This window comes from Cervus elaphus, chromosome 9 (genome assembly GCF_910594005.1).
Source record: "Cervus elaphus chromosome 9, mCerEla1.1, whole genome shotgun sequence".
Taxonomy (NCBI): Eukaryota; Metazoa; Chordata; class Mammalia; order Artiodactyla; family Cervidae; genus Cervus; species Cervus elaphus.
Genome location: NC_057823.1, coordinates 50,518,191 through 50,543,802, shown reverse-complemented (window position 1 = coordinate 50,543,802; position 25,612 = coordinate 50,518,191). Strand labels below are relative to the sequence as shown.

The 25,612-nt window shown below is 41.4% G+C and overlaps 1 protein-coding gene across 3 annotated transcripts in view; it reads left to right on the top strand.

Annotated features, from left to right (window-relative positions):
- The window catches only part of KLHL3 (kelch like family member 3), a 125,656-nt gene that overhangs the window by 63,955 nt on the left and 36,089 nt on the right, over window positions 1-25,612 (top strand). For all 3 annotated transcript variants that reach the window (XM_043912846.1, XM_043912848.1, XM_043912847.1), the window contains one exon: window positions 16,416-16,532. In XM_043912846.1, the coding sequence (XP_043768781.1) occupies window positions 16,416-16,532 (117 nt within the window). The remainder of the gene's footprint in view (window positions 1-16,415; window positions 16,533-25,612) is intronic.

Below are 25,612 nucleotides of genomic sequence, written 5' to 3'. Positions count from 1 at the left end.
GAGCGACTTCACAATTCCAGTAGGGAACTGGAATTTTTACTGATGAGGAAACCGAGCCTCACAGAGGGGTTAGGAACTCCTGGAAATCACACAGTTTTTCGGTAGCCAAGCCAGGAGTAGAACCAAGGTCTCCTGACACCCAGTCCTCTAACTCACTGACCACACACCTCTTCATTTGTGCTGGAAGCGTGACTTCTGCCCCTGCTTAGCTGACCTGTGACTGCTGATCTGTCCTGCCTCCCAGCCTTCCTTATCTCTGACCCTGTCGATTCAACAGTGATTGCCCCTTAGTCATGCCCACTCTTCTCGACCCCATGGGCTATAGCCCGCCTGGCTCCTTTGTCCATGGAATTTTTCAGGCAAGAATACTGGAGTGGGTTGCCATTTCCTCTGCCAGGGGATCTTCCCAACCCAGGGATCGAACCTGCATCTCCTGTGTCTTCTACATTGGCAGGTGGATCCTTTACCACTCTGCCACCTGGGAAACCATTATGCTGGGAATATTCTCTACTTTGCTCTTCATCTAGTTGAATTCCCAAACAGTTCAGATTCTTTTTCTACCAGGAAGAATTTCTTTACTCCAGGAGATGTAGTCTGCTATACTGGAAATAACACAAACTTCAGTGTTGGCCACTGGGATCCAAATCTTACCTCTTGTATTTACGAATCAGTGATGTGATGTTGGGCAAGAGACTTTGCTCCTCCACCTCTTTCCTCATTTGTAAAATGTAGGAAGTAATAGAGCATGTTCCACAGGGTGGTTGTGGGGATTGAAAGAAATAAGGTATGTAAAATACCTATTATAGTACCTGTTACCTTGTGGGTACCTAGTCAATGTTAGCTGAGTTGACTGTTGACTGGGCATCTGGAATTCATTATTTTCTCCTCTGTGTTCCAGGAAAACGCTTACCTTATTCTCCTTTTTACTGTAATTAGTTCTCAGCCAGTCTTACCTCCACTCACTATGAGTTCCCAGATGGTAGGGACCACACCTTATTTGGGATTTCAGTGGCTCAGTGGTAAAGAATCTGCCTGCAGTGCAGGAGACACGGGTCTGATCCCTGGTTCTGGAAGATCCCCTGGAGGAGGGAATGACAACCCACTCCAGTATTCTTGCCAGGAAAATCCCATGGACAGAGGAGCCTGGTTGGCTACAGTCCATAGCGTCACGAAGAGTTGGACACTACTGAAGCGACTGAACACACACACACACACTGCTTACTCATCTCAGTCCTCAGAGATGCTCAGTAAATGTTTCTTGAATTGCCCTAGTCCACCCTTAGTGTCCAAGCTTTAGGCCCTTTCCTGAAGGAATATTCAAAGAAAAGCCCTTGGGGAGGATTTTATGTTGGATATGAGACTGCATCCAAAGGTACCTGTCCAGAGAATGGGGTAAAATTCACAAGGTCCTGCCTGTCATCCTGCAAAAGTTTGGTCAAGAAGAAAAACAGTTGTTGGTTGGAACTATGGGCAGTCCTGGACTTCAGAGAGATCCCCAGAAGGTGCTTGCCACAAGCTGGGCTCTCCTGTAGGCTTAGGGACATCTGTGCTTCCACTGGCTGATGTGAACAGCACCTCTGCAGGCTTCTTCCTACCCCAGCCTCAGAAATGGAGAGGCCTTCCTCACTTCTTGCCAAGCCTCTGTACTGTCTTCTCCGGATTGTGCTACCAACTTGGCACAATTTGAAAGAATGAGCCAGTTAATTGGTGTATGAATGTTGGTCTGTTGGCCAGTTTAGGGCCTGCTCAAGCATATATCAAGTGTAGTTTGAGAAAATGGAAGCAGACATATAAGCAGCAGGATTTGAATCAATTTAGGGGTGTTGAATTGAGAGGGAGACCCTCCTATCTTAAATTCATGGTGGCCCATCCTGCTCTGAGGTCATAGTAAATTTTCTTCAGGTGAGGGCTTATCTATGCTGGTTGTGCCAGGACAGACGTGGAGATGGTTGTTGGTAGGGGGAGGCATTATAGTGCCCTGGAAACCACTTGGGTTTTGGACGTGGGCAGAACTGGTTCCACCCTCAGCTTGATGCTTACTGGTTGTATGACCTTGAGAAGTCACTAGTTTCTTTGAACCGTAATTTACTTACATGTAAAACTGAAATACTAAGAGTGCCTCCCTTATAGAATTGTCTTGAGGATTAGAGATAATGGATTAAAAAATGAAAATACAGTTTTGGTAGGTGCTCAATAAATGGCAGCTATCATTGTAATTATCATAGTTCTCTATTTGGAGGTACTATTGACAAATGGCAGTGGTATCGATTTTGCTATTGGTAATGGTAAAATAAACCATGGTGTTAACTGCATCTTTTCAGAAACAGAAACATGGCAATAGATATATACACTTAAAACTTGCCTGTAGTGGCTTTCATTTATTCATATGCTTACATATGAGTTGCCCTTTCTGTAGAATCAGTTTGGAGTGTATGTATTTTTCACATTATTGATGTTGTATATCATATTTGGGTCTCAGAAATTATGTGTAACTTCAGAGTTATATGATGCTTTTCAGAAAATATATTACTCATGGTATGTTTAAGGTTGGGCATGTAATTTTGAGGCTTATTAATGAATAGTGGGTTTTGCCTGTATTTTCTCTTTGCCAAAACCCATAATTTTTTTCCCCCTTAATTGATCGCTTATTTCTGGAAGTTTAATAGCTGGAAGCTTTGACAATTAGGTGTTTGTCATTCGAATGCTAGCCCTTTAGGCTTTGAAGATTCTTTCATCTGTTCCAGGAGATTTGGTGATTTCTACTGCTTTTAATCACATTGTGTGATAGGCATCATTGCTTGCATGCACAATGGCTTTTTCTTGCAATATTGTGTTATAACGAAATTTTTTTTTATAGTGAAATTTTTTGAGTATATTCAAAGTAGTATCAGGGATCGTCATTTAAGTTAAAATCCAGCTGCATTTAATGTTAGCATCTGCAGAAAATTCAATTGCATCGGCAATCAAATAACCTGTATTCAGCAAAATTCACACTTGAACAGCAGTATCAGTTATATTATGGCTGACTTCTCTACTTGCAGCCTGCAAGTTTCTTTCAACATATATTATAAAATGCAGCCAGGTTTCAGATGTGTCTTACAACTATGCATCTTGAAATAGAGGAAATGTGGTATTTTACTATTAATGCTGATTTTCAGTGTCTGTGACTGGGCCCAGACAGCTTGTTTGCTGGAAGTTTAAAAGTATAGATTCTGCAGCCAGAATAACTGAATTCGATCCTGGCTCCAGTACTTTAACAAGCTGAGCGATCTTTAACAAGTTACTTATCTCCTACCAGAATGCATACACCATAATAATCAGGAAGTTTGACTGTCTTACGGTTACTGCTAGAGCGGTATCAGGTCCTTGCGTGCTGTGTGCTTAGTCGCTCATTCGTGTCTGACTCTTTCCAAGCCCACAAACTGTAGCCTGCCAGGCTCCTCTGTCCATGGGGATTCTCCTGGCAAGTATACTGGAGCGGGTTGCCATGCCCTTCTCCAGGGGATCTTCCCAACCCAGGGATTGAACCCAGGTCTCCCATGTTGCTGGTAGATTCCTTACTATCCGAGCCACCAGGGAAGCCCATTAGGCCCTTGGTAGATACAAAAAGTGTTGAGTGAGTGAATAAAAGAGCCCTTCTAAATCTCAGTTTTCTCATCTGTGAAAGAGGGGTTGATGATAATATAGTATCTATCTTATGGAGTTGTTCTAGGGATGAAATGAGATGATACATGTACCCATTGATTGGGGCCTTTCTCAAGGGGAAGCTGTTCCCAGGCCCTGTGTTGGTCTGGGTGGTTGGCATGACCTGTGCCTGGCAGGAGCTAGGCTGGTAGCGGTCTTTTGGTCCATCATCCCCAGCATCGTCTGGGCCTCTCCCAGAACTCAGATGCTGTTTTTCCTCATGAGCACTTGCTTTTGCCCATGCCTCATCTCTTCTACTATGCTCAAGCTCCTTGAGGGCTATGAGGGTACCTTAGCCATCCGTGTGTCACACACAGTCCTGACGCAGAGCCCCGGGAGGCACTAGGAGGTGCTCAGCAGACATTTCCTGAACAAGTGACAAGGCAGACTGCAGTTGGACTCTGTCCTGAGCCAGCTGAGATTATGGGGACAAATTTAATATTTTTCCAGAGAATAAGGACAAATGGGGGAACTAGAGGTCAGACAGGGGCATGGATCTTTGCAATTTTCTCTCCTGGTTTTCCTTCTTATAGTTTTTGTTTTAAAATTCCAGTTATTTGAGAGAGGACAAATGGAAGTGGTAGGGATCACAGAATCACTAGTTCTTTGTGATCACGCCACCACCACCGCTCCCGCCCGCCCCCCCCCCCCCACCCCATCCTTGCTCAGGTAGAGGAATGACGCAGAGAAGCAAGCACCTTCTAGTCACCTGAGTCTTTCCTATGGGAGATGTCTCAGGGGCAGAGCTAATCCTGTGAGCAGATAGCCTGTTTCTTGCATCCCCTTTGAGACACAAAGGTCAGCTCTCACTACGTGCAGCCTTGTTGACCCAGGGGCAGGGTAAGCAAGCTTCTGGGACACACATACTCTGAGGAGAAGGGATGTGACTAAGTTCTATTGCAGCTATGAAATTACAAGACCCTTGCTCCTTGGAAGGAAAGTTATGACCAACCTAGACAGCATATTAAAAAGCAGAGACATTGCTTTGCCAACAAAGGTCTGTCTAGTTAAGGCTGTGGTTTTTCCAGTAGTCGTGTATGGATGTAAGATTTGGACTATAAAGAAAGCTGAGCACCGAAGAATTGATGCTTTTGAACTGTGGTGTTGGAGAAGACTCTTGAGAGTCCCTTGGACTGCAAGAAGATCCAACCAGTCCATCCAAAAGGAGATCAGTCCTGGGTGTTCATTGGAGGGACTGATGTTGAAGCTGAAACTCCAATACTTTGGCCACCTGATGCAGAGAGCTGACTCATTTGAAAAGACCCTGTTGCTGGGAAAGATTGAGGGCAGGTGGAGAAGGGGACGACAGAGGATGAGATGGTTGGATGGACACAATGGACATGGGTTTGGGTGGAGTCTTGGAGTTGGTGATGGACAAGGAGGCCTGGTGTGCTGTGGTTCATGGGGTCGCAAAGAGTTGGACATGACTGAGCGATTGAACTGAACTGAACTGCAGTTTGACCACTGAATTTCTGGGTACTAGACTTTTCTGAATCTTTGCTTTTTCAGCTAGTAAATATATTTCTACTTCTCAAGATTTCCACTCCTTTTGAAACTCTGTTGAGGCTTTTCAGAGTGAGAACTAACAGAGAAATGACTTACATTTCAGGTATAGGTCAGCAAGAAATTGGTTTGATCTCTTCAAAAAATTAGATTACTGTCAAGTATGTGTTAAAAAGAGAAGTACAGATTTGTTTCTTTCTGCATGATCACATTTTATGTACTATTATCTCCTAAAGCTATCATCAGGGGCCAAATTCTGATATTGTATTTCCTGGAAAGAATTGGACCTTGTCTCCTGGGATCTTTAGTGTTGTGGGCCCTTCTGTCTGAATTCCTGGCCTCTCCCACCAGCACCAGGGATGGGTCTGGGGTGCAGGCAGGAGCTCCCTGGCCAGTAGGCTGGGCTTGAGTGCTTGCTGCCAAGGCACCATCCAGGGACCAAGCAAGTACATCCTATGCTTAGGCTGGGCTCTTGGCAGCCCTACCACACTCTGAGGTCAGCATTAGACCTGCCAAATTCTCAGCCTGCAAACAATGATCTGGCCTGGACCCCTGAGTCAGTGATACTCTTTTTTACTGTTCTCCTCTGAGAGCACAGTTCATTAAGCACCTGTGACTGGAATACTGCCACAGTATGACCAAAAACCTACCTTGACTGCTCACAATGATTATTTCACACACTGTTAAAAAAAAGGTGTTTATGTTGCAGTAAGCTCAGAGACATGAGCAAATGCAAAGTTCATGGCTCAACTTTTACAAAGCCAGTATCTGGATCAAGAAACAGAACTCCAGGTCTTCCTTCCAGTCACTACCTCCCACTTCAAGAAGCCAAACCACTATTTGACTTCTTATAGATCAGTTTTATCAGCTTTTAAGCTTTGTATAAATGGAATCTTGCATGCTTTTATGCCTGACTTCTTTTGCCCAGTGTACTGTTTTGCACATCATTCTAATTCTTACAGCAACTTGCAAGACCATTTTGCAGAGGAGGAAACTGAAGTTTATTTATAGTAGATGGTTCTATGATTTGACGCTGACTGGGTCTGCTGCCCTGCTTTTTATTAAGGAACCTCTACCCTGATAGGGAGACCCTTAGTTATTACCATTCAAGAACTTTGGGGGAGTTCCCTGGTTGCCTAGTGGTTAGCATTCTGGGCTTTCACTGCTGTGGCCTGGGTTCAGTCCCTGGTGGGTTCCTGTAAGCTGTGAGGCATGGCCAAAAAAAAAAAAAAAAAAAAGAGGAAAGAGCTTGCAGTCTGGTGGGCAGACTAATAATGTGGCTGAGAAAAGTAGCTGGCTGTAATCAAAGTTCAAGGAAAGTACCCTAGAGTATTTTATTGCAGATTTTGGGGGTAGGCAAGGCCTCACAGGAAAAGGAATATCTGAACTAAAACTTGGAGAATGAAAAGTTGGGTTTTTGGAAATCCATTCAGGTTGAAGGAATTGTAGGAATATAGGCATGGAAGTTTGAAATAACTTACTGGGGGGAGAATAATTTGTGTAATGAGAATCAAGGATTTTTGGTGGAGGAACTGGAAGATAAGGCTGGAAAGGGAGTAGGAGTTGTGGAGAAGGTTAGGAAGTGAGGGCTTTCTTCTTTAGACCAGTATTTACCCAACTGCGTGCTATAAAACCGTAATGGTATGAGATGGTTTTAGGTAAAAAAAAAATGTGTTAAAGTGAGATGCATTTGGGAGACAGTGGCTAAAACAAAGGAAGCAGGTTAAGAAACTGTGGGACTTGTCTGAGTGTTTGTATATTAATGAGGATCGTGAATCTCTAAAAGGGCTTTGTAGTTGTATATGATGTGCTCCCCAGGCTTGTTTGGGTCCTAGAACCTCTTTACTATTGAATGTCTCTGGCTTCTAGTATTTTGAGGAACACATTAAGGAAGTCACCTTTCTTTGGTTGCCCCAAATAATTTTTGATTATTGCATCTGTCGATTTTCCTTTTCATTTCATTAGTGATCTGTATTGTTTGATGGTGAGACCATCTTCAGAGGGTGTTATATCCATGGGAGTCTGGGTTATCCTGGGCTGTGAAGGTGCCTCTTCTAGAACAAGTTTACTGGTTTGGAAATAGTTTTTATATTTTTGTCTTGAGTACCCCTCGTACCACTTGGGTAGTATTAATTCAACCCCCACATCTGTATGTGACATGAGCCTTGGGTTCTGGTTTCTTGAGGATGAAGTTTTCACTCCCCAGGCCATAGGTTATGGTATACTTCCTTCCACCTTCCCATAGCAGATAGTTGGAGTTCATCTATTCCCGGTTTTACAGCTGAGGCTACACTGTCCTCAAGGAGCCTGTGGCCTACACATTCAACCTGATGGGATACTTGTCCTGAACCAATAAAGCCCATATCGGAATTCTACAAGCCTGTGAGCCATTTTGGTCTCAGCTTTCATTCAGCTCCCAGACTTAAAAATCCTTTGTTATTTAAAGCACTCAGCATTTACCTCTTGCTTCTGAGTATGGCTCAAATCTATTTTTTGGTTTTATACCATTTTTTCATGTGTTTAGAGCTATAGGGGAAGATTCCTTCTGAGTCAGCTCAGCATGCCATGTTGGCTGGAAGTTGTTGTCCCTCCTTGGGTCATGTTCCTGTCATCTGTAGGATCAGTACAACTGAAGTAGCCTGTCAGCTTGGAGGCCTTTGTGTCAAACCATTGCGCTTCAGTCCTTCCCCTTATCCTTTGTGTAGTGAATCATAGTGGAAGTCTTTTTGCTGGCTGCAGACAGTAGTAGAAACCTGAAGAACAATTTCCAGGCAAGGTGCTGTTATTTTTATAGTTTTGTCATTGTTTTTGTTTATATGAAGTCAGATTTCTGGCAGTGTGCTGTTGGAGGAAGGGAAAGAACCATGTGCCTAGTCATTCCTGCCTTGGTTAATCTATCCATTCTCTCAAGAAATATTTCTTGAGTGCTTTTTGTGTGACAGATACTATGTTAGCCACAGGAGAGACATTGATGAACAGATAAACACAAGATTCCTAGCCTCATGGAACTTACAATTACATGGAGGGAAACAGATATTGTCAAACACACATGCAAATAAATATGTGGCTATAGATCATGAGCACAGCGTGCTGTGAAAGTGCAGACTGAAAGCAGTAGTTCTGATTGCTGCCCTGACATCATGACTGGGTAGACCACTTTCTCACTCTCTTACCTCAATTTCTCTTTTTGTGTCTCTAGCAGGGCTCTTGTGGGTCTGAAATGAAACAACTACAAGAAAGAGCTTTTTCAGTGTCATTTAAAACCTTAAGATGATGATACTATCTGAGAGATGAGGGCAACTAGATGAGGTTTTCCTAGAGTCTGGGGAGCCTTCAGACCAGTGGTATGCTGGTAAATGTTTAGCAGTTGGCTCTCCAATAAAAAATTCCAAGAGCTTTGATTTGTTTGCTGATCCCTTTGGTAATTTCCATGGTGTAAATATTTCCACCAGGTAATGTCACTAGACACTGAATTGGGACCAGCTCCAATCCATCACTGCTCCCGGCTGTGCCCCATGCTGTGTGTGGCAAGAAGTGGGAATATGGGAATATTAACACACCTCTTGTTAAGTTTTGATTTGAGAAAGAGCACAGAGATATGACAGAATCATTCTTGTGTCTGGATGTGCTGTCCTGTCTTTTTTAAAAAAGTAATCTTATTTAAGTTTACAACGTTTTTATTAAAATATAGTTGACATACAATATTTTGTTAGTTTTAAGTGTACATCATAGCGATTTGACACTGAAATACGTGATGAAATGATCACGTTAAGTCTAGTACCCGTCTGTTCCCACACACTTATTACAATATTACTGACTGTATTGTTTATGCTGTATATTGCATCCCCATGACTTATTTTATAGCTGGAAGTTGTACTTCTTAATACCCCTCCCCTGTTTTACCCATCCCTCCACCCTTCTTCTGTCTGGCAACCATCTGCTTATTCTCTGTCTGTGAGTCTGTTTTCATTTGTCTTGTTTTGTTCATTTGTTTTGTTGTTTTTTAGATTCCATATATAAGTGAGATGATATGGTATTTGTCATTCTCTGACATTTCACTAAGCACAATATCCTCTAGATCCATCCATGTTGCCGCAAATTTCACTCTTTATTATGGCTGAATCATATTTGTGTGTGTGTGTGTGTGTGTGTGTATCACATTGGAAGTGCTGTCTTCTTTATTTAAAATCATGGCAGTGCATTTGGCAAATGCTATTGGCTCAGTCCCTAGGAAAGAAAAATGTACCAGGGGATGTTCTAGAATGACAGGGAGGGTGCAGTTAGGATTTTGGATTTAGAAACATAGTTTCCCAGCTCAGCAGTATGCCCAGGTTTTTCAAATAATTGTGCCTCAGAGATGCTATATTGCATAATGTTAAACATGAATTTTTGGCATTAGAGGTGAGTCCATGTCTCAGATCCACTGCTTCCTGGCAGAATGGTCTTGCACAGGTTGCCAGCCTCTCTAAGGCTGTTTTCTCATCTATAAAATGTGAGCAGTAGTACCTCTTTCACAGAGTCTAAGGTGGTCATACGTGTAAAATCCTCAGCACTGTGTCTGCTGTTATTGCTGAAATTAGTCCTTCTCAATCTTGAGTAGCAAATCTGGTCCATGTAGGAATCTAGGTTTTCCCCTGATGTTCTCAAAGCTAGCTTATTTCCCCATCCCATGTTTGGCTGAGAATCACCCTTAACTGGACCTTTCCCCTTGCCAAGTCACTGCCCTACCCTATTTTAATCTGAGTCCCCCTCTTGATTCTCAGACATGTTCTTTTTCTTTTAATTTTTAATTGGAGGATAATTGCTTTACAACATTGTGTTGGTTTCTGCTGTACGTCAGCATGAATCAAGCGGGGCAAGTGCACCAGGGCTCCCCTCTTTGCTCAGTATGCAGGTCCGTCTGGCTTGGCTCCCTCTATAACTTAGGGGATAGAGTGGAAGGATCGGGTTCATCTCGTATTTTCTGACCAAGGCTTGTGCTTACATTGGAGGTGTGAGCTGAGGACTATGAAATCCGATTTTCTCCATCTCCTTTCCACGTAGCAACCTTGTAGCACTAAAAAAATTGGTTCTGAAACATGAAGCAGTGAGGAAATGATGCTGTGGGCTTCCCTTGTGGCTCAGCTGGTAAAGAATCTGCCTCCAATGCGGGAGACCTGGGTTCAATCCCTGGATAGGGAAGATCCCCTAGAGAAGGGAAAGGCTACCCACTCCAGTATTCTGGCCTGGGGAATTCCATGGACTGTATAGCCCCTGGGGTTGCAAAGAGTCGGACACAACTGAGTGACTTTCACTTTCTTTGTCTAAAAGTGAAACACTAAGTGTGCCTTGGGGGCAACTGGTTATTTCATCATGGGGTCCACGAAAAAAAAATATTTTCATCTGAGTAGACATTACCTTACTAGACATGTAGTAGGGTAGACCCTAGTAGACATGTCCCGTGATTGAAGCCACAGGGTTGCTGCTTAGAGCCAACAGACCAGGGGTTTATGCAGTTTTCCTTTAAAGGGCCAGAGAGTAAATATTTTAGGCTTTGTGGGCCACAGCGTCTCAATTCAGCTCTGCTATTAAAATGTGAAAGCAGCCGTAGATGACTTGTAATGAGTGAGTGTGGCTGTGTTCCAAGAAAATTTTATTTACAAAAACAGGTGCATGTGGCCTGTGGGCTGAGGTTTGCCAACTGGGTAGCTACTGAGAATAACGGGAAAGAGTCTGAGCATTAGAGATGGGAGTGTGTGGACCCAGCTCTGCTGCTTTCTGGCTCTGGACTTGGGTGAGTCACTCAGTACGGGGCTGGAGGGTCTACTCACTGGCCGTCAGGAGAGCCCGTGGTTGTGGTATCTCTGGAGAGTGTGGCACAGGGCACGAGCTGCTGCTGCTTGTACTTGCTGCCTCTTTGCCTTGGCCACTCCTTTGACAGCAGGGGCTGTTGGGAATGATTGTGGGCCCATAGGCTAGTTGGAAGTTCATTTGCTTATTTCCCAATCATGACATCTAAATGAAAAAAACATGCGACCTCCTCTAGCTGTGGAGAAGGTCACCGTTGCTGCCAAGTGCTGTGGCTTTCACAGCTGAGTAGGTAAACAGTGCAACTGAGCGGAACCAGTTAGACAAGTCAAGCCAAAAATAAAGATAAGGTTAAATATCGACTTTATTAGACTCAGCCTGCACTGCAGCTTCTATAACAGACTAAACTGACTGACAGGGAAGGGTGTGATCGGCAAATCCCACCTACTCAAGGCCCTGCTGTTCATTCTTTAGGAAAGCGTTCTCATCCGGCCATGCGCTCTGTGCCTGCACTGTGGCAGGAAGTGCAGGGACAGAGCTGATACCCTTCTCACCCTGCAGGAATCACAGTCCAGTAAAGGGAAGAGGAAGGCAGTGTGGGCAACCAAGGTGCAGAACAGAACAGAACTGTGGCGGTCCATCACCTAACCCAGCAAAGCCAGGCGTCTCCAGCATCCTTTATCCTTTGGTTCTGGGGCCTGGCTCTGCTTCCCTAATCTGGCTGCCTGCTCCAGTCTGTTTACAAGCTCATTCTGAACTCTTTTGTCCATTCATTCTTTAAATACATTTGAATGTGTATTATGTGCCAGTAAGTAAGACAAGGTCCCTGTTCTCATGAATCTTAAGGGCTAATTGAAGAAACGCACAATTATTTACAAAACAATGCAATAAGGTTGAGACACATAGCTCCGTGAGAGTTAATGATTTTTAGAAATGAACTAGACAAGGATTTCCATGACATGTGTGTCTATGTTTGTACACATGTAGGTTATTTTATATAGAAATGGGAGCAAACCACACATGTACACTGCTCCTTCCCTTCTGTTCCATTCCACTCATCTCTCTCCCTTCTCTTCTCTTTCTGATGGATTCCTTTCTGATATCTCATCCAATCCGAGTATGCTCAGCCTGACTTAAGTACATGTTTAGGAAATAGGGCCAAAGCATTAGTAACATATCAATACACACAAATACACAGTTAGAATAAGAAAAATTGGAGATTTTTTACCCACACTGGGAGATATAGCTTTCATTTCAACTTGTGAATTTTGAAATTGTAAATTTTTCTGTAGTATTTACCTTTTCCCTTAGGATTTCTTTTCTTCTCCCTTCCACTTTTTATTTTGAAAAATTTCAAACCTATGGTAAAGTTGGAAAAGAATGAACATTCATATACTCTTTACCTAGATTCACCATTTGTTAACATTGTGCTTCATTTGCTTTTTCTCTTTCTCTCCATAATCCTTTATTTTGCTGAATATTTAATTTTTATTTTTGACAGTAAATTGTAGACATCATGACACTTTACCCTTAAGTATTTTAGCTTGCCCTTCCTAAGAACAAGGAAATTCTCTTTCTGAGCCATAAAACCACTATCATACCAAACAAATGTAACTCTGACACAATAATATTTTCTGGTATACAGTCAGCATTCGAATTTCCCAACAGTCTCAAAAAATGTCTTTCATGATTGTTTCTTTTTAATCCATGACCAAATAAGGATCATGACTTGCATTTAGTTCTATGTCTCTGAAGAAGATTAAGTGTGCATGCTGTCGTGACTGACTCTTTGAGACCCCACCGACTGTAGTCTGTCAGGCTCCTCTGTCCATGGGATTTCCCCGGCAAGAACACTGGAGTGGGTTGCCATTTCCTTCTCCAGGGGATCTTCTGTTTCCCTGCCTTTTTTAGTGTCTTTCATAATGCTAACAACTTTTAAAAATGGCAACTAAAAATTTTTTTTTCATTTATTTTTATTAGTTGGAGGCTAATTACTTTACAATATTGTAGTGGTTTTTGTCATACACTGACATGAATCAGCCATGGATTTACATGTATTCCCCATCCCGATCCCCCCTCCCACCTCCCTCTCTACCGCAGCACTGTTTATAATAGCCAGGACATGGAAGCAACCTAGATGCCCATCAGCAGAAGAATGGATAAGGAAACAGTGATACACATACACCATGGAATATTACTCAGCCATTAAAATTTTTTTTGTTTATTTGTTTTTGACTATGCTAGGTCTCTGTTGCTGTGCTTGGGCTTTCTCTAGTGGTGACAAGTGGGGGTTGCTCTCTAGTTGTGGTTCATGGGCTCCTCATTGTGGTGGCTTCTCTTGTGGTCCACAGGCTCTGGGCACGTGTGCTCTGTAGTTGTGCTACAGAGCACAGGCTTAGTTGCCCCTCAGCATGTGAAGTCTTCCTGCATGAGGGTTTGAACCTGTGTCCCCTGGATGGCCAGGGAAGTCCCCAGTGCTAACAGTTTTGAAGAATCCAGGACACTTATGTTGAAGAGTGCCCCACACATGGAGTCGTCTATTTCTTTGCGATAAGATTCAGGTTTAACGTTTTAGAAAGACTACTGCATAGGGAATGCTGTTTCCCTCTCATTAAGTCACATTCAGGAGTGTAATATAAATTTGGCCTGTTTACTAGTGGTGTTAACTTTGACCACTTGTTAAAGGTGGTATCTGTCAGATCAACCAGTTTGAATCTCCCCCACTCTCCCTATGTAATTAATAAGTATTCTGTCAGATGACACTTGGAAAACTGTGAATATCTTGTTCCCAACAACTTTTCACCCAATGGTTTCAGCATCTATGGTCAATATTGGCTGAATCAGTTATTATATTGGTGGTTGCAAAGTGATGTTTTTTTAATTCTGTGCTTTTACCTTATTAGCTGGCACTTTTCTGTGAAGAGCAGCCTTCGCATACTTTTTAAAGTCCTTATGGATTCATGGATTCTTTTTATTCTTTGGGTTTTGATTCATTGCTATTTTTTTCTTTTAACTAAATATATTTTAAATGAGGTATGATTTACACACAGTGAAATGTATAGATATTAAGTGTAAGATTTGATTAGTTTTGACAAATGCACTTGCCTATATAGCTCCCTCTCTATCAAGATATAGGACGTATCCATTACCACCAAAAGGTTTCTTTGGCCCCTTCTCAGTCAGGGTTTATTTCTTCGTTATCCTGTTAGATGTTTAAATTGTCCCAAATGTTGGCCATGAAAAGGCCCTATCTAGCTCGCTCTGGTCTATCTGTTGTGTCCCCTTGATCTTTGATCACTTTCTTGCTTTCTGGCACAAGAAAGTGTTTTGTCTTATTATTAGTTGTTGTTATTATTGTTTTTCAGTTCAGTTCAGTTCAGTCGCTCAATCGGGTCTGACTCTGCGACCCCATGAATTGCAGCACACCAGGCCTCCTTGTCCATCACCAACTCCAAGACTCCACCCAAACCCATGTCCATTGTGTCCATCCAACCATCTCATCCTCTGTCGTCCCCTTCTCCTCCTGCCCTCAATCTTTCCCAGCAACAGGGTCTTTTCCAATGAGTCCACTCTTCGCATCAGGTGGCCAAAGTATTGGAGTTTCAGCTTCAACATCAGTCCCTCCAATGAACACCCAGGACTGATCTCCTTTAGGATGGACTGGTTGGATCTTCTTGCAGTCCAAGGGACTCTCAAGAGTCTTCTCCAACACCACAGTTCAAAAGCATCAATTCTTTGGCGCTCAGCTTTCTTTATAGTCCAAATCTCACATCCATACACGACCACTGGAAAAACCGTAGCCTTGACTAGACGGACCTTTGTAGGCAAAGTAATGTCTCTGCTTTTTAATATGCTGTCTGGGTTGGTCATAACTATCCTTCCAAGGAGTAAGCGTCTTTTAATTTCATTGCTGCAATCACCATCTGCAGTGATTTTGGAGCCCAGAAAAATAAAGTCAGCCATTGTTTCCACTGTTTCCCCATCTATCTGCCATGAAGTGATGGGACTGGATGCCATGATCTTAGTTTTCTGAATGTTGAGCTTTAAGGTATATATTGTCACCCTGCTTATTTAACTTATATGCAGAGTACATCATGAGAAACGCTGGGCTGGAGGAAACACAAGCTGGAATCAAGATTGCCGGGAGAAATATCAATAACCTCAGATGACAGAAATATCAATATGCAGATGACACCACCCTTATGGCAGAAAGTGAGGAAGAACTAAAGAGCCTCTTGATGAAGGTGAAAGAGGAAGAGTGAAAAAGTTGGCTTAAAGCTCAACATTCAGAAAACTAAGATCATGGCATCCGGTCCCATCTCTTCATGGCAGATAGATGGGGAAACAGTGGAAACAGTGGCTGACTTTATTTTTCTGGGCTTCAAAATCACTGCAGATGGTGACTGCAGCAATGAAATTAACAGCTGAAAATATCCCGTGTCAAAACTAGTTTAATAATTTCTCCACTAGTGGACTTCAGAAAGTTTCTTTATCCTCTTACAAAAATCCTGCAGCAAACATCTTGGAACACATATTCTTGCACCACTTGTGTAAATATTTTTGTTGACTAGAGCTCTAGAAGTTATATTTCTAGGTCAAAGATATGCACATTTGAATTTTTGATGGCTGTTGCCAAATTCTTCCTTCCCCTCTTAAAAAGTCATGTTAATTAAGCTACCATAAACAGTGGTGGTTTCCCCGCTGTCTTACCAATGCTGACATGTATGCATGTCTATGTGTATGGTGATGCAGGGTTTGAATCTGAACTTAACCTTGAGTAAGGTGAACATTCAAACCATAGATTCCCCTTTTTGGTTCTAAGACCTGTTTTGATTTGTATAGAAATGAAATCTCTCCTCAAAGAAAAGGTTCAACCCAAGGAGAAATTTTTGCCATTCTCTATCATTCAGTTTCAAACTCACCATTATTACCAACTTTTGTGGGGGACATCTTTATAGTTTTTGTTCTGCATTAAAGGAACATGGGAAATAGATGAAGAGAGGTGTTTGTGTGATGAAGACATTGCCCCCAGGGCTTCTGGTCCTCTTAGGAATTCTTTGTAAAATTTGATTCAGAGTTATTGCTCTGCATTTCTACCCTGGGGTAACTGTTGGAATTGATTTTTATTTTGCAAAGAACTGGATGATTATATGTTTGGGGCAGCAGGTTTTTCTTAGTGTACATTTGTGTGTGTGTGTGTGTGTGTGTATGTGTGTGTGTGTATGTGTATGAGGGAGGCAGAGAGAGCACTCTCTGACATGACATCAGGTAGTAAATATATTCTGTTTTTACTAATATTTTCAATATTAGACCTTAGGTTAAATGCCTTTGTGGATGACTTGTAACTTTTCTTTCTTTTTTAAGGTTGAAGAAATTGTTTGAAAGCTATTTTAAAGTTATTATCTCTTTGCTAAAGTTCCCTATTTCGGTTTTCCTTACAGGTATTTGAAGCTGTGATTTCATGGATCAATTATGAGAAAGAGACCCGTTTAGAGCACATGGCAAAACTGATGGAACATGTCCGTCTCCCTCTCTTGCCGAGGGATTACCTCGTTCAGGTCAGTGCTGTGGGAAGAATTAAGCGCTTCCCTGGTCACCCAGGCCTCTAGGAGTAGCAATGGACAACCCTGGTTGTATGGAATGGTGAGGAGTTTCATGGGTCTTTGGTGTGGAGTGAGGGCACTTACCCACTGACCCTCAGTGTGAGGATGTGGTAGTGTAAGGTTTAAGAGCACAGGTTTGAGAATGAGACACTTAGGTTTAGTTCCTCCTCTCCCACTTCTTAGCTTTGAGTCTCAGTTTCTTTTTCTCTAGAAGGGAAATTGTACGACAGCCCGGTAGGGTTGTTACGAGGACCAAAGGAATTGTAAGTATGTAGTTCAGGTGTTTAGCATGGAGCCCAGGGATAACACATGTTCAACAAGTTAGCTGCTTTTGTTGTACAGGACTTCAGCGAGGAGGGTCATTTCTATGTTCATGTTTCTGTGTTCTCTTTTTGCTTCATATTAGGCAACTTGGGGCCTAATCCAGGACATAAAAACCAGCTCTTCACAGCTGCCTGGAATACATACTGCATATATGGGCTTCCCAGGTGGCTCAGTGGTAAAGAATCCGCCTGCCAATGTAGGAGACACAGGAGATGTGGGTTCAATCCCTGAGTCAGGTAGACCCCCTGGAGGAGGGCATGGCTACCCACTCCAGTGAATCCCCATGAACAGAGGAGCCTGGTGGGCCCATTCTGTGGGGTCACAAAGAGTCAGACATGACTGAATGAGCACACACTGCTTCCTCTAAAACATGGCGCCACATGTTTTTTCATTTAATCCTACAACAACCCTGTGAGCAGAGGTTATAACCCTCTTTTTACAAATGTGGGCTTTGAGGCTTATAGAGGTTGGGATTTATGTGGAGTCCCCAGCTAATAGGTAGGTGGCAGGGTCAGGATTCAAATCCATGTCTGTCTGGCTCCAGAGCACCCCACCTTCCCTAAGCAGGCGCCACCTTTAATACTGTCTGTTCTGTTTGTGCATTACACAACTGACTTTGTAGCATAAACAGCATTAGATGTTTTCCAAGCAGGCAGAAGATAAAACTTAATAGATAAGCAACAAGTTCCAAGGCAGAAGGCCAGCTCAGCGGTTCTCAGGAGGTCTCTGGAGGAATGGTAGGTGTGAAGCAAGGATAAGAGGAGGTTCAGTATCCAGCAGCAGAGCTCTGTCACTTCTTGACCATAAGACACTGGGTCAATCCTCAACCTTTCTAAGCCTCTGCCTTCTCATCTGGTGAAAAGAGCCCCTGCCCTTATAGGATCATTTGAGGATCAAATGAGATAAATCATGTAAATCCTACAACCCAGTGTTCAGTGATACTACTACTCTCGTCACACCACTGCTGCTGTTGGCACTAGTGGGAGACAGTATCCTTACGAGCACTTGTAAAGTCCTCGGTTTATGACAGTGTTGACCACAGGCCTCAGAGGTCAGTGGAATGTTCTCTGGATGTCTGAACCTCAGCCCTCTTCTCAGGGTGTTGAGCTAATCGCTCAGTCATGTCCAACTCTTTGCAATCCTGTGGACTGTAGCCCTCCAGGTTCCTCTGTCTGTGGAATACTCTAGGCACCAATACTGGAGTGGGTGGCCATTTCCTTCTCCAGGGGTCTTCCCAACACGGGGAGTAAACCTGGGTCTCTTGTCTTGCAGGCAGATTCTTTACCTTCTTGGCCACCAGGGAAGCCCAGTGTATACTCACAAACCTTCAGACGTGGCCTGTGTTTTACCCCGTGGATGGTATCACTGCCACCTGGTGGCCGCACATCCTTCCTGTAGGAGGGGTCCCCTCCGCGGAGGAGCCAAACCGGCCCCAGCTCCCAGTGTCGGAACCACGCCTCCCACGGAGTGGGCCCTGCCACCCGTAGTAGTGAAGGGCTGGCTTCCAGCACAGTCTCACCTGCACAGGGACCAAGGGCGGCCTGCGGACCTGGGTTCTGGAGAAAGCTAAAGGGGCCTTAGAGAACCCGTACTCACCACCTCCATAGAGTGCCCGCAAGGGAAACTTAATGAAGACTTTAGGAAATAGTTCCTGTGTTTTTAGGGCAAGGTCAGGTTTAGGTCTGGAGAAGAAGGAAGACAGAGACAATGGGCGTGATCTCTGTGGTGTGGGACTTTTTTTTTTAAGGTTTTTTTTTTTTTCAGAACACCTTCGGAAGGAGATATTTCATTAACACTCTTTTGACCTTGAAACTTCAAACAGTTGTAACCACTGAGGATGACTGATGGAGGAGGAGAGAAAGGAAAGCTCTGGGCAGACCTGTACCAACATTGATTCCTAGGGGAGGTGTTTTTTGTTGTTGGTGGTGGTGGTTGTTTTTTTTTTAAAGAGCTAACATTTATTAGGTTTTCATTAAATATTCAAAAATATTGTGCCAAGTGTATAACATGGTAGGTCTTATTTAAAAATGTATTCTTGTCATAGAATATGTATAATATAAACTTCATCCTTTTAACCATTTGAAGTGTACAGTATAGTGGCATTAATTGCATTCATTGTGCTCTACAACCATCACCATACCCATTTCTAAAACTTTTTCATCATCCCAGATTGAAACTGTGCACACTTGAGTACTCTGTGAATGAGTGCTTTGGGAGAAGTAGCTACTCATGCATTTTTCCTTCTTCCCAAGCTTTTAAAGAGATCCTCTCCCACACTTTTAATTTTTTTTTTAACTGACCCTAAATGTTTATGATTTGTCCCAACTTGCCTTAGCCCCTCAATGGGACAGAAAAACCTTCCCAGAAAAGGGAGTGTTCCTGAGGATTGTCTGTGGGGAAAGAGGCATCCAGAGGTAACAGAGGTGTTCTCACTGACCCTCTTTTTCCTGGCACTTCTCACACTGCTCTGCAGATGATGGCCCAGGCCACATTCCTGTTCCTAGTTACAGGTGAGGACCCCGGAGAGGCTCAGCCAGGCCTGTGCATGACCACTCCAGGGCTGAGAGAGTTGAGATGGAAAGGCCCTTCTCATTCTCTGACTAAACCTGAGGTCTCATGGTCAGAACCCTTGTTTTGTTCATCATTTTCTCCCCTGAGGTTCAGCACTGAGCTGCTGAACCAGGAGACATTCAATCACTGTTAGCTGCTGAATGGAACTGACCTTTGCTGATAACTCCCAAACATTCCAGCAAAGAAAACATGAAGTAGCCTTCAAGGATCACATTATACCTTACAGACATGCCATGTAGCAATCTGACCTGCACCCCAAGGGCAGAGATTTGAGAGTTGGGGTACCAACATGGTTCACACTTAGCTTTGCTCATGAAATATTTAGGCTTAAGTTCTTGGCTCTAGGAAAAGGCATGAAGAAGTCACAACCCCAGCTTAGATGGGGTCCAAGTGGAGGTCAGTTGGTGGGACTTTAGTGCAAAACATTCTTTCTGCTCTGATATGTTATAGAGTGCCTCACTGGCTGCTTCTCCCTGAGGCTTGTACAGTAAGAAAAGGGATATGAATTCTTCATGAACATCACCTTATTACACCCAGTGCCTACAAGAGTTGGCTGTTGGGTCCCACTGTCTTCCTGTTTCCCTCCCTCTCCTTCTCTCAAATGCCTGACCATTTGCCTTAAACATTATAAAGTTTAGGTTGATACAAACGTAATTGTGGTTTAGGACTGTGAATTTTAAATCACCATAACTAGGCTTAAACACATCTCTTTTTTTCTTTTTAATTTATTGTTTTATTGAAGGATAGTTGCTTTACAGAATTTTGTTGTTTTCTGTCGAACCTCAACATGAATAAGCCATAGGTATACATATATCCCCTTCATTTTGAACCTCCCTCCCATCTCTTGCCCATTCCCACCCCTCTAGATTGATACAGTGCCCCTGTTTGAGTTTCCTGAGCCATACAGCAAATTCCCATTGGCTATCTATTTTACATATAGCAATGTAAGTTTCCATGTTACTCTTTCCATACATCTCAATCTCTCCTCCCCTCTCCTCACGTCCATAGGTCTATTTTCTATGTCTGTTTCTCCATTGCTGCCCTGTAAATAAATTCTTCAGTACCATTTTTCTAGATTCCATATATATACATTAGAATATGATATTTATCTTTCTCTATCTGACTCACTTCACTCTGTATAATAGGTTCTAGGTTCATCCACCTCATGAGAACTGACTCAAATGCATTTCTTTTTATGGCTTAGTAATATTCCATTGTGCATATATACCACAGCTTCTTTATCCATTCATCTGTCGATGGACATCTAGGTTCCTTCCATGTTCTAGCTATTGTAAATAGTGCTGCAATGAACAATGGGACACATGTTTATTTTTCAGTTTTGGTTTCCTCAGGATATATACCTAGGAGTAGGATTGCTGGGTCATATGGTGGTTTTATTCCCAGTTTTTTAAGGAATCTCCATATCGTCTTCCATAGTGGCTGTATCAATTTACATTCCCACTAACAGTGCAAGAGTGTTCCCTTTTCTTCACACACTCTCCAGCATTTATTGTTTGTAGGCTTTTTGATGATGGCCATTCTGACCAGTGTGAGGTGATATCTCATTGTAGTTTTGATTTACATTTCTCTAATAGCAATGCTGAGCCTCTTTTCATATGTTTGTTAGCCATCTGTATGTCTTCTTTGGAGAAATGTCTATTTACATCTTTCTCCCACTTTTTGATTGTGTTGGTTGTTCTTCTGGCATTGAGTTGTATGAGCTGCTTGTATATTTTGGAAATTAATCCTTTGTCAGTTGTTTCATTTGCTATTATTTTCTCCCATTCTGAGGGTTGTCTTTTCACCTTGCTTATAGTTTCCTTTGCTGTGCAAAAGCTTTTAAGTTTAATCATGTCCCACTTGTATACTTTTGTTTTATTTCTATTGCTCAGGAAGTGGGTCATAGATGATCTTGCTTTGGTTTATGTCATCAAGTGTTCTGCCTATGTTTTCCTCTAAGAGTTTTATAGTTTATGGTCTTACATTTAGGTCTTTAATCCATTTTGAGTTTATCGTTGTGTATGGTGTTAGGAAGTGTTCTAATTTCATTCTTTTACATGTAGCTGTCCAGTTTTCCCAGCACCATTTATTGAAGGGGCTATCTTTGCCCCATTTTACATTCTTGCCTCCTTTCTCAAAAATAAGGTACCCATAGATGCATGGGTTTATTTCTGGGCTTTCTGTCTTGTTCCATTGGTCTATATTTCTGTTTTTATGCCAGTACCATACTGTCTTGATGACTGTAGGTTTGTAGTATAATCTGAAGTCAGGAAGATTTATTCCTCCAACTCCATTCTTTTCCAAGACTGCTTTGGCTATTTGGGGTCTTTTGTGTTTCCATATGAATTGTGAAATTTTTTCTTTTAGTTCTGTGAAAAATGCTATTGGTAATTTGATAGGGATCGCATTGAATCTGTAGATTGCATTTGGTAGTATAGTCATTTTCACAATATTGATACTTCCTACCCAAGAACATGGAATCTCTCTCCATCTGTTTATGTCATCTTTGATTTCTTTCATTAGTGTCATAATTTTCTAAGTACAGTTCTTTTGTCTCCTTAGGTAAATTTATTCCTAGATATTTAATTCTTTTTGTTGCAATGGTGAATGGATTGATTCCTTAATTTCTCTTTCTGATTTTTCATTGTTAGTATATAGAAATGCAAGTGATTTCTGTGTATTGATTTTGTATCCCACAACTTTGCTAAATTCACTGATTAGCTCTAGTAATTTTCTGATACTATCTTTAGGGTTTTCTGTGTACAGTATCATGTCATCTGCAAACAGTGAGAGCTTTACTTCTTCTTTTCCAATTTGGATTCCTTTTATTTATTTTTCTTCTCTGATTGCTGTAGCTAGGACTTCCAGAACTATGTTGAATAATAGTGGTGAAAGTGGACACCCTTATGTTGTTCCTGATCTTAGGGGATATGCTTTCAGTTTTTTACCATTGAGAATAATGTTTGCTGTAGGCTTATCATATATGGCCTTTACTATGTTGAGGTAGGTTCCTTCTATGCCCATTTTTTGAAGAGTTTTAATCATAAATGGGTGCTGAATTCTGTCAAAGGCATTTTCTGCATCTATTGAGATTATCAAGTGGTTTTTATCTTTCAGTTTGTTAATATGGTGTATCACATTGATTGATTTGCGTATATTGAAGAATCCTTGCATTCCTGGAATAAACCCAACTTGATCATGTGTATGAGCTTTTTGATGTGTTGCTGAATTCTGTTTGCTAAAATTTTGTTGAGGATTTTTGCATCTATGTTCATCAGTGATATTGGCCTGTAGTTTTTTTGTGTGTGTGTTGTCTTTGTCTGGTTTTGGTATCAGGGTGATGGTGGCCTCATAGGATGAGTTTGGAAGTGTTCCTTCCTCTGCAATTATTTGAAAGAGTTTTAGAAGGATAGGCATTAGCTCTTCTCTAAATGTTTGATAGAATTCTCCTGTGAAGCCATTTGGTCTTGGGCTTTTGTTTTTTGGGGGATTTTTGATCACAGTTTCAATTTCAGTACTTGTAATTGGGTTGTTCATAATTTTTATTTCTTCCTGGTTCAGTCTTGGAAGATTGTACTTTTCTAAGAATCTACCCATTTCTTCCAGATTATCCATTTTATTGCCATATAGTTGTTCATAGTAATCTCTTACAATCCTTTGCATTTCTGCGTTGTCTGTTGTAACGTCTCCTTTTTCATTTCTAATTTTGTTGATTTGATTCTTCTCTCTTTTTTTCTTGATGATTCTGGCTAAAGGTTTGTCAATTTTGTTTATCTTCTCAAAGAACCAGCTTTTAGTTTTATTAATCTTTACTATTGTATCTTTCATTTCTTTTTTATTTATTTCTGCTCAGATCTTTATGATTTCTTTCCTTCTACTGATTTTGGGTTTTTTATTGTTGTTGTTCCTGTTTTTTCCAGTTGTTTTAGGTGTTAAGTTAGGTTGTCTATTTGATGTTTTTCTTGTTTCTTGAGGTAGGATTGTATGCTATAAGCTTCCCTCTTAGAACTGCTTTTGCTGCATCCCATAGGTTTTGAGTTGTTGTGTTTTCATTGTCATTTGTTTCTAGAAGTTTTTTGATTTCCCTTTTGATTTCTTCAGTAACCTGTTGGTTATTTAGAAATGTGTTGCTTAATCTCCATGTGTTTGTGTTTCTTACAGTTTTTTTTTCTTGTAATTGATATCTAGTCTCATAGCATTGTGGTCAGAGAAGATGCCTGATACAATTTCAATTTTCTTAAATTTACTGAGGTTTGATTTGTGACCCAAGATGTGGTTTATCCTGGAGAATGTTCCATGTGCACTTGAGATGAAGGTGTATTCTGCATTTGGATGGAATGTCCTGAAGATATCAATGAGATCCATCTCCTCTAATGTTTCATTTAAGACTTGTGTTTCCTTCTTAGCTTTCTGTTTTGATGATCTGTCCTTTGGTGTGAGTTGGGTGTTCAAAGTCTCCTACTATTATTGTGTTACTGTCAGTTTCTGCTTTTATGTCTGTTAGTGATTGTCTTATGTATTGAGGTGCTCCTATGTTGGGTGCATAGATATTTACAGTTGTTATGTCTTCCTCTTGGATTGATCCCTTGATCATTATGTAGCATCCTTCCTTATCTCTTGTAATCTTCTTTATTTTAAGGTCTATTTTGTCTGATATGAGGATTACTACTCCAGCTTTCTTTTGCTTCCCATTTGCATGGAATATATTTTTCCATCCTCTCACTTTCAGTCTATATGTGTCTTTAGATCTGAAGTGGGTTTCTTGTAGACAGCATATATATGGGTCTTGTTTTTGTATCCATTCAGCCAGTCTCTGTCTTTTGGTTACAGCATTTAATCCATTTACATTTATAGCAATTATTGATATATACATTCCTACTGCCATTTTCTTAATTGTTTGGGGTTGATTTTGTAGATCTTTTTTCTTTTCTTGTATTTCTTGACTATATAAGTTCCTTAAACATTTGTTGTAAAGCTGGTTTGATGGTACTAACTTCTCTTAACTTTTGCTTGTCTGAAAAGCTTTTTATTTCTCCATCAATTTTGAATGAGATCCTTGCCAGGTATAGTAATCTTGGTTGTAGATTTTTCCCTTTCAGTACTTTAAATATATCCTGCCATTCCCTTTGGGCCTGCAGAGTTTCTGCTGAAAGAGTATAGGGTTTCTGTTAAGTGTATGGGGTTTCCCTTGTATGTTACTTGTTGCTTTTCCCTTGCTGCTTTTAATATTCTTTCTTTGTGTTTAGTCTTTGTTAGCTTGATTAGTATGTGTCTTGGTGTGTTTCCCTTGGGTTTATCCTGTATGGGACCCTTTGTGCCTCTTGGACTTGATTGACCATTTCCTTTTCCATGTTGGGGAAATTTTCAACTATAATCTCTTAAAAAATTTTCTCATCCCCTTTCTTTTTCTTTTCTTCTGGAACCCCTATAATTCAAATGTTGGTGCATTTGATATTATCCCAGAGGTCTCTGAGACTATCTTCAGTTCTTTTCATTCTTTTTATTTTATTCTGCTCTTCAGAAGTTATTTCCACCATTTTATCTTCAGCTCACTGATTCGTTCTTCTGCTTCAGATATTCTGCTATTGATTCCTTCTAGAGTATTTTGAATTTCAGTAATTGTGTTGTCTGTCTCTGAATGTTTATTCTTTAATTCTTCTAGGTCTTTGTTAACTGATTCTTGCATTTTTTCCATTTTTGTTTTCAAGGTTTTTGATCATCTTTACATCATTATTCTGAATTCCTTTTCAGGTAGTTTGCCTATTTCCTCTTCATTTATTTGGACTTCTGTGTTTCTAGTTTGTTCCTTCTTTTGTGTAGTATTTCTCTGCCTTTTCATTTTTTTTTTTTTAAACTTATTGTGTTTGAGGTCTCCTTTTCCCAGGCTTAAAGGTTGAATTCTTTGTTACTTTTGGTTTCTTCCCTCCTAAGGTTGGTCCAGTGGTTTGTGTAAGCTTCATATAGGGTGAGATCTGTCCTGAGTTTTTGTTTTTTTGTTTATTTTTCCTCTGTTGGGCAAGGCTGAGTGAGGTAGTAATCCTGTCTGCTGATGATTGGGCTTGTATTTTTGTTTTGCTTGTTGTTTAGATGAGGCGTCCTGCACAGGGTGCTACTGGTGGTTGGGTGATGCTGGGGCTTGT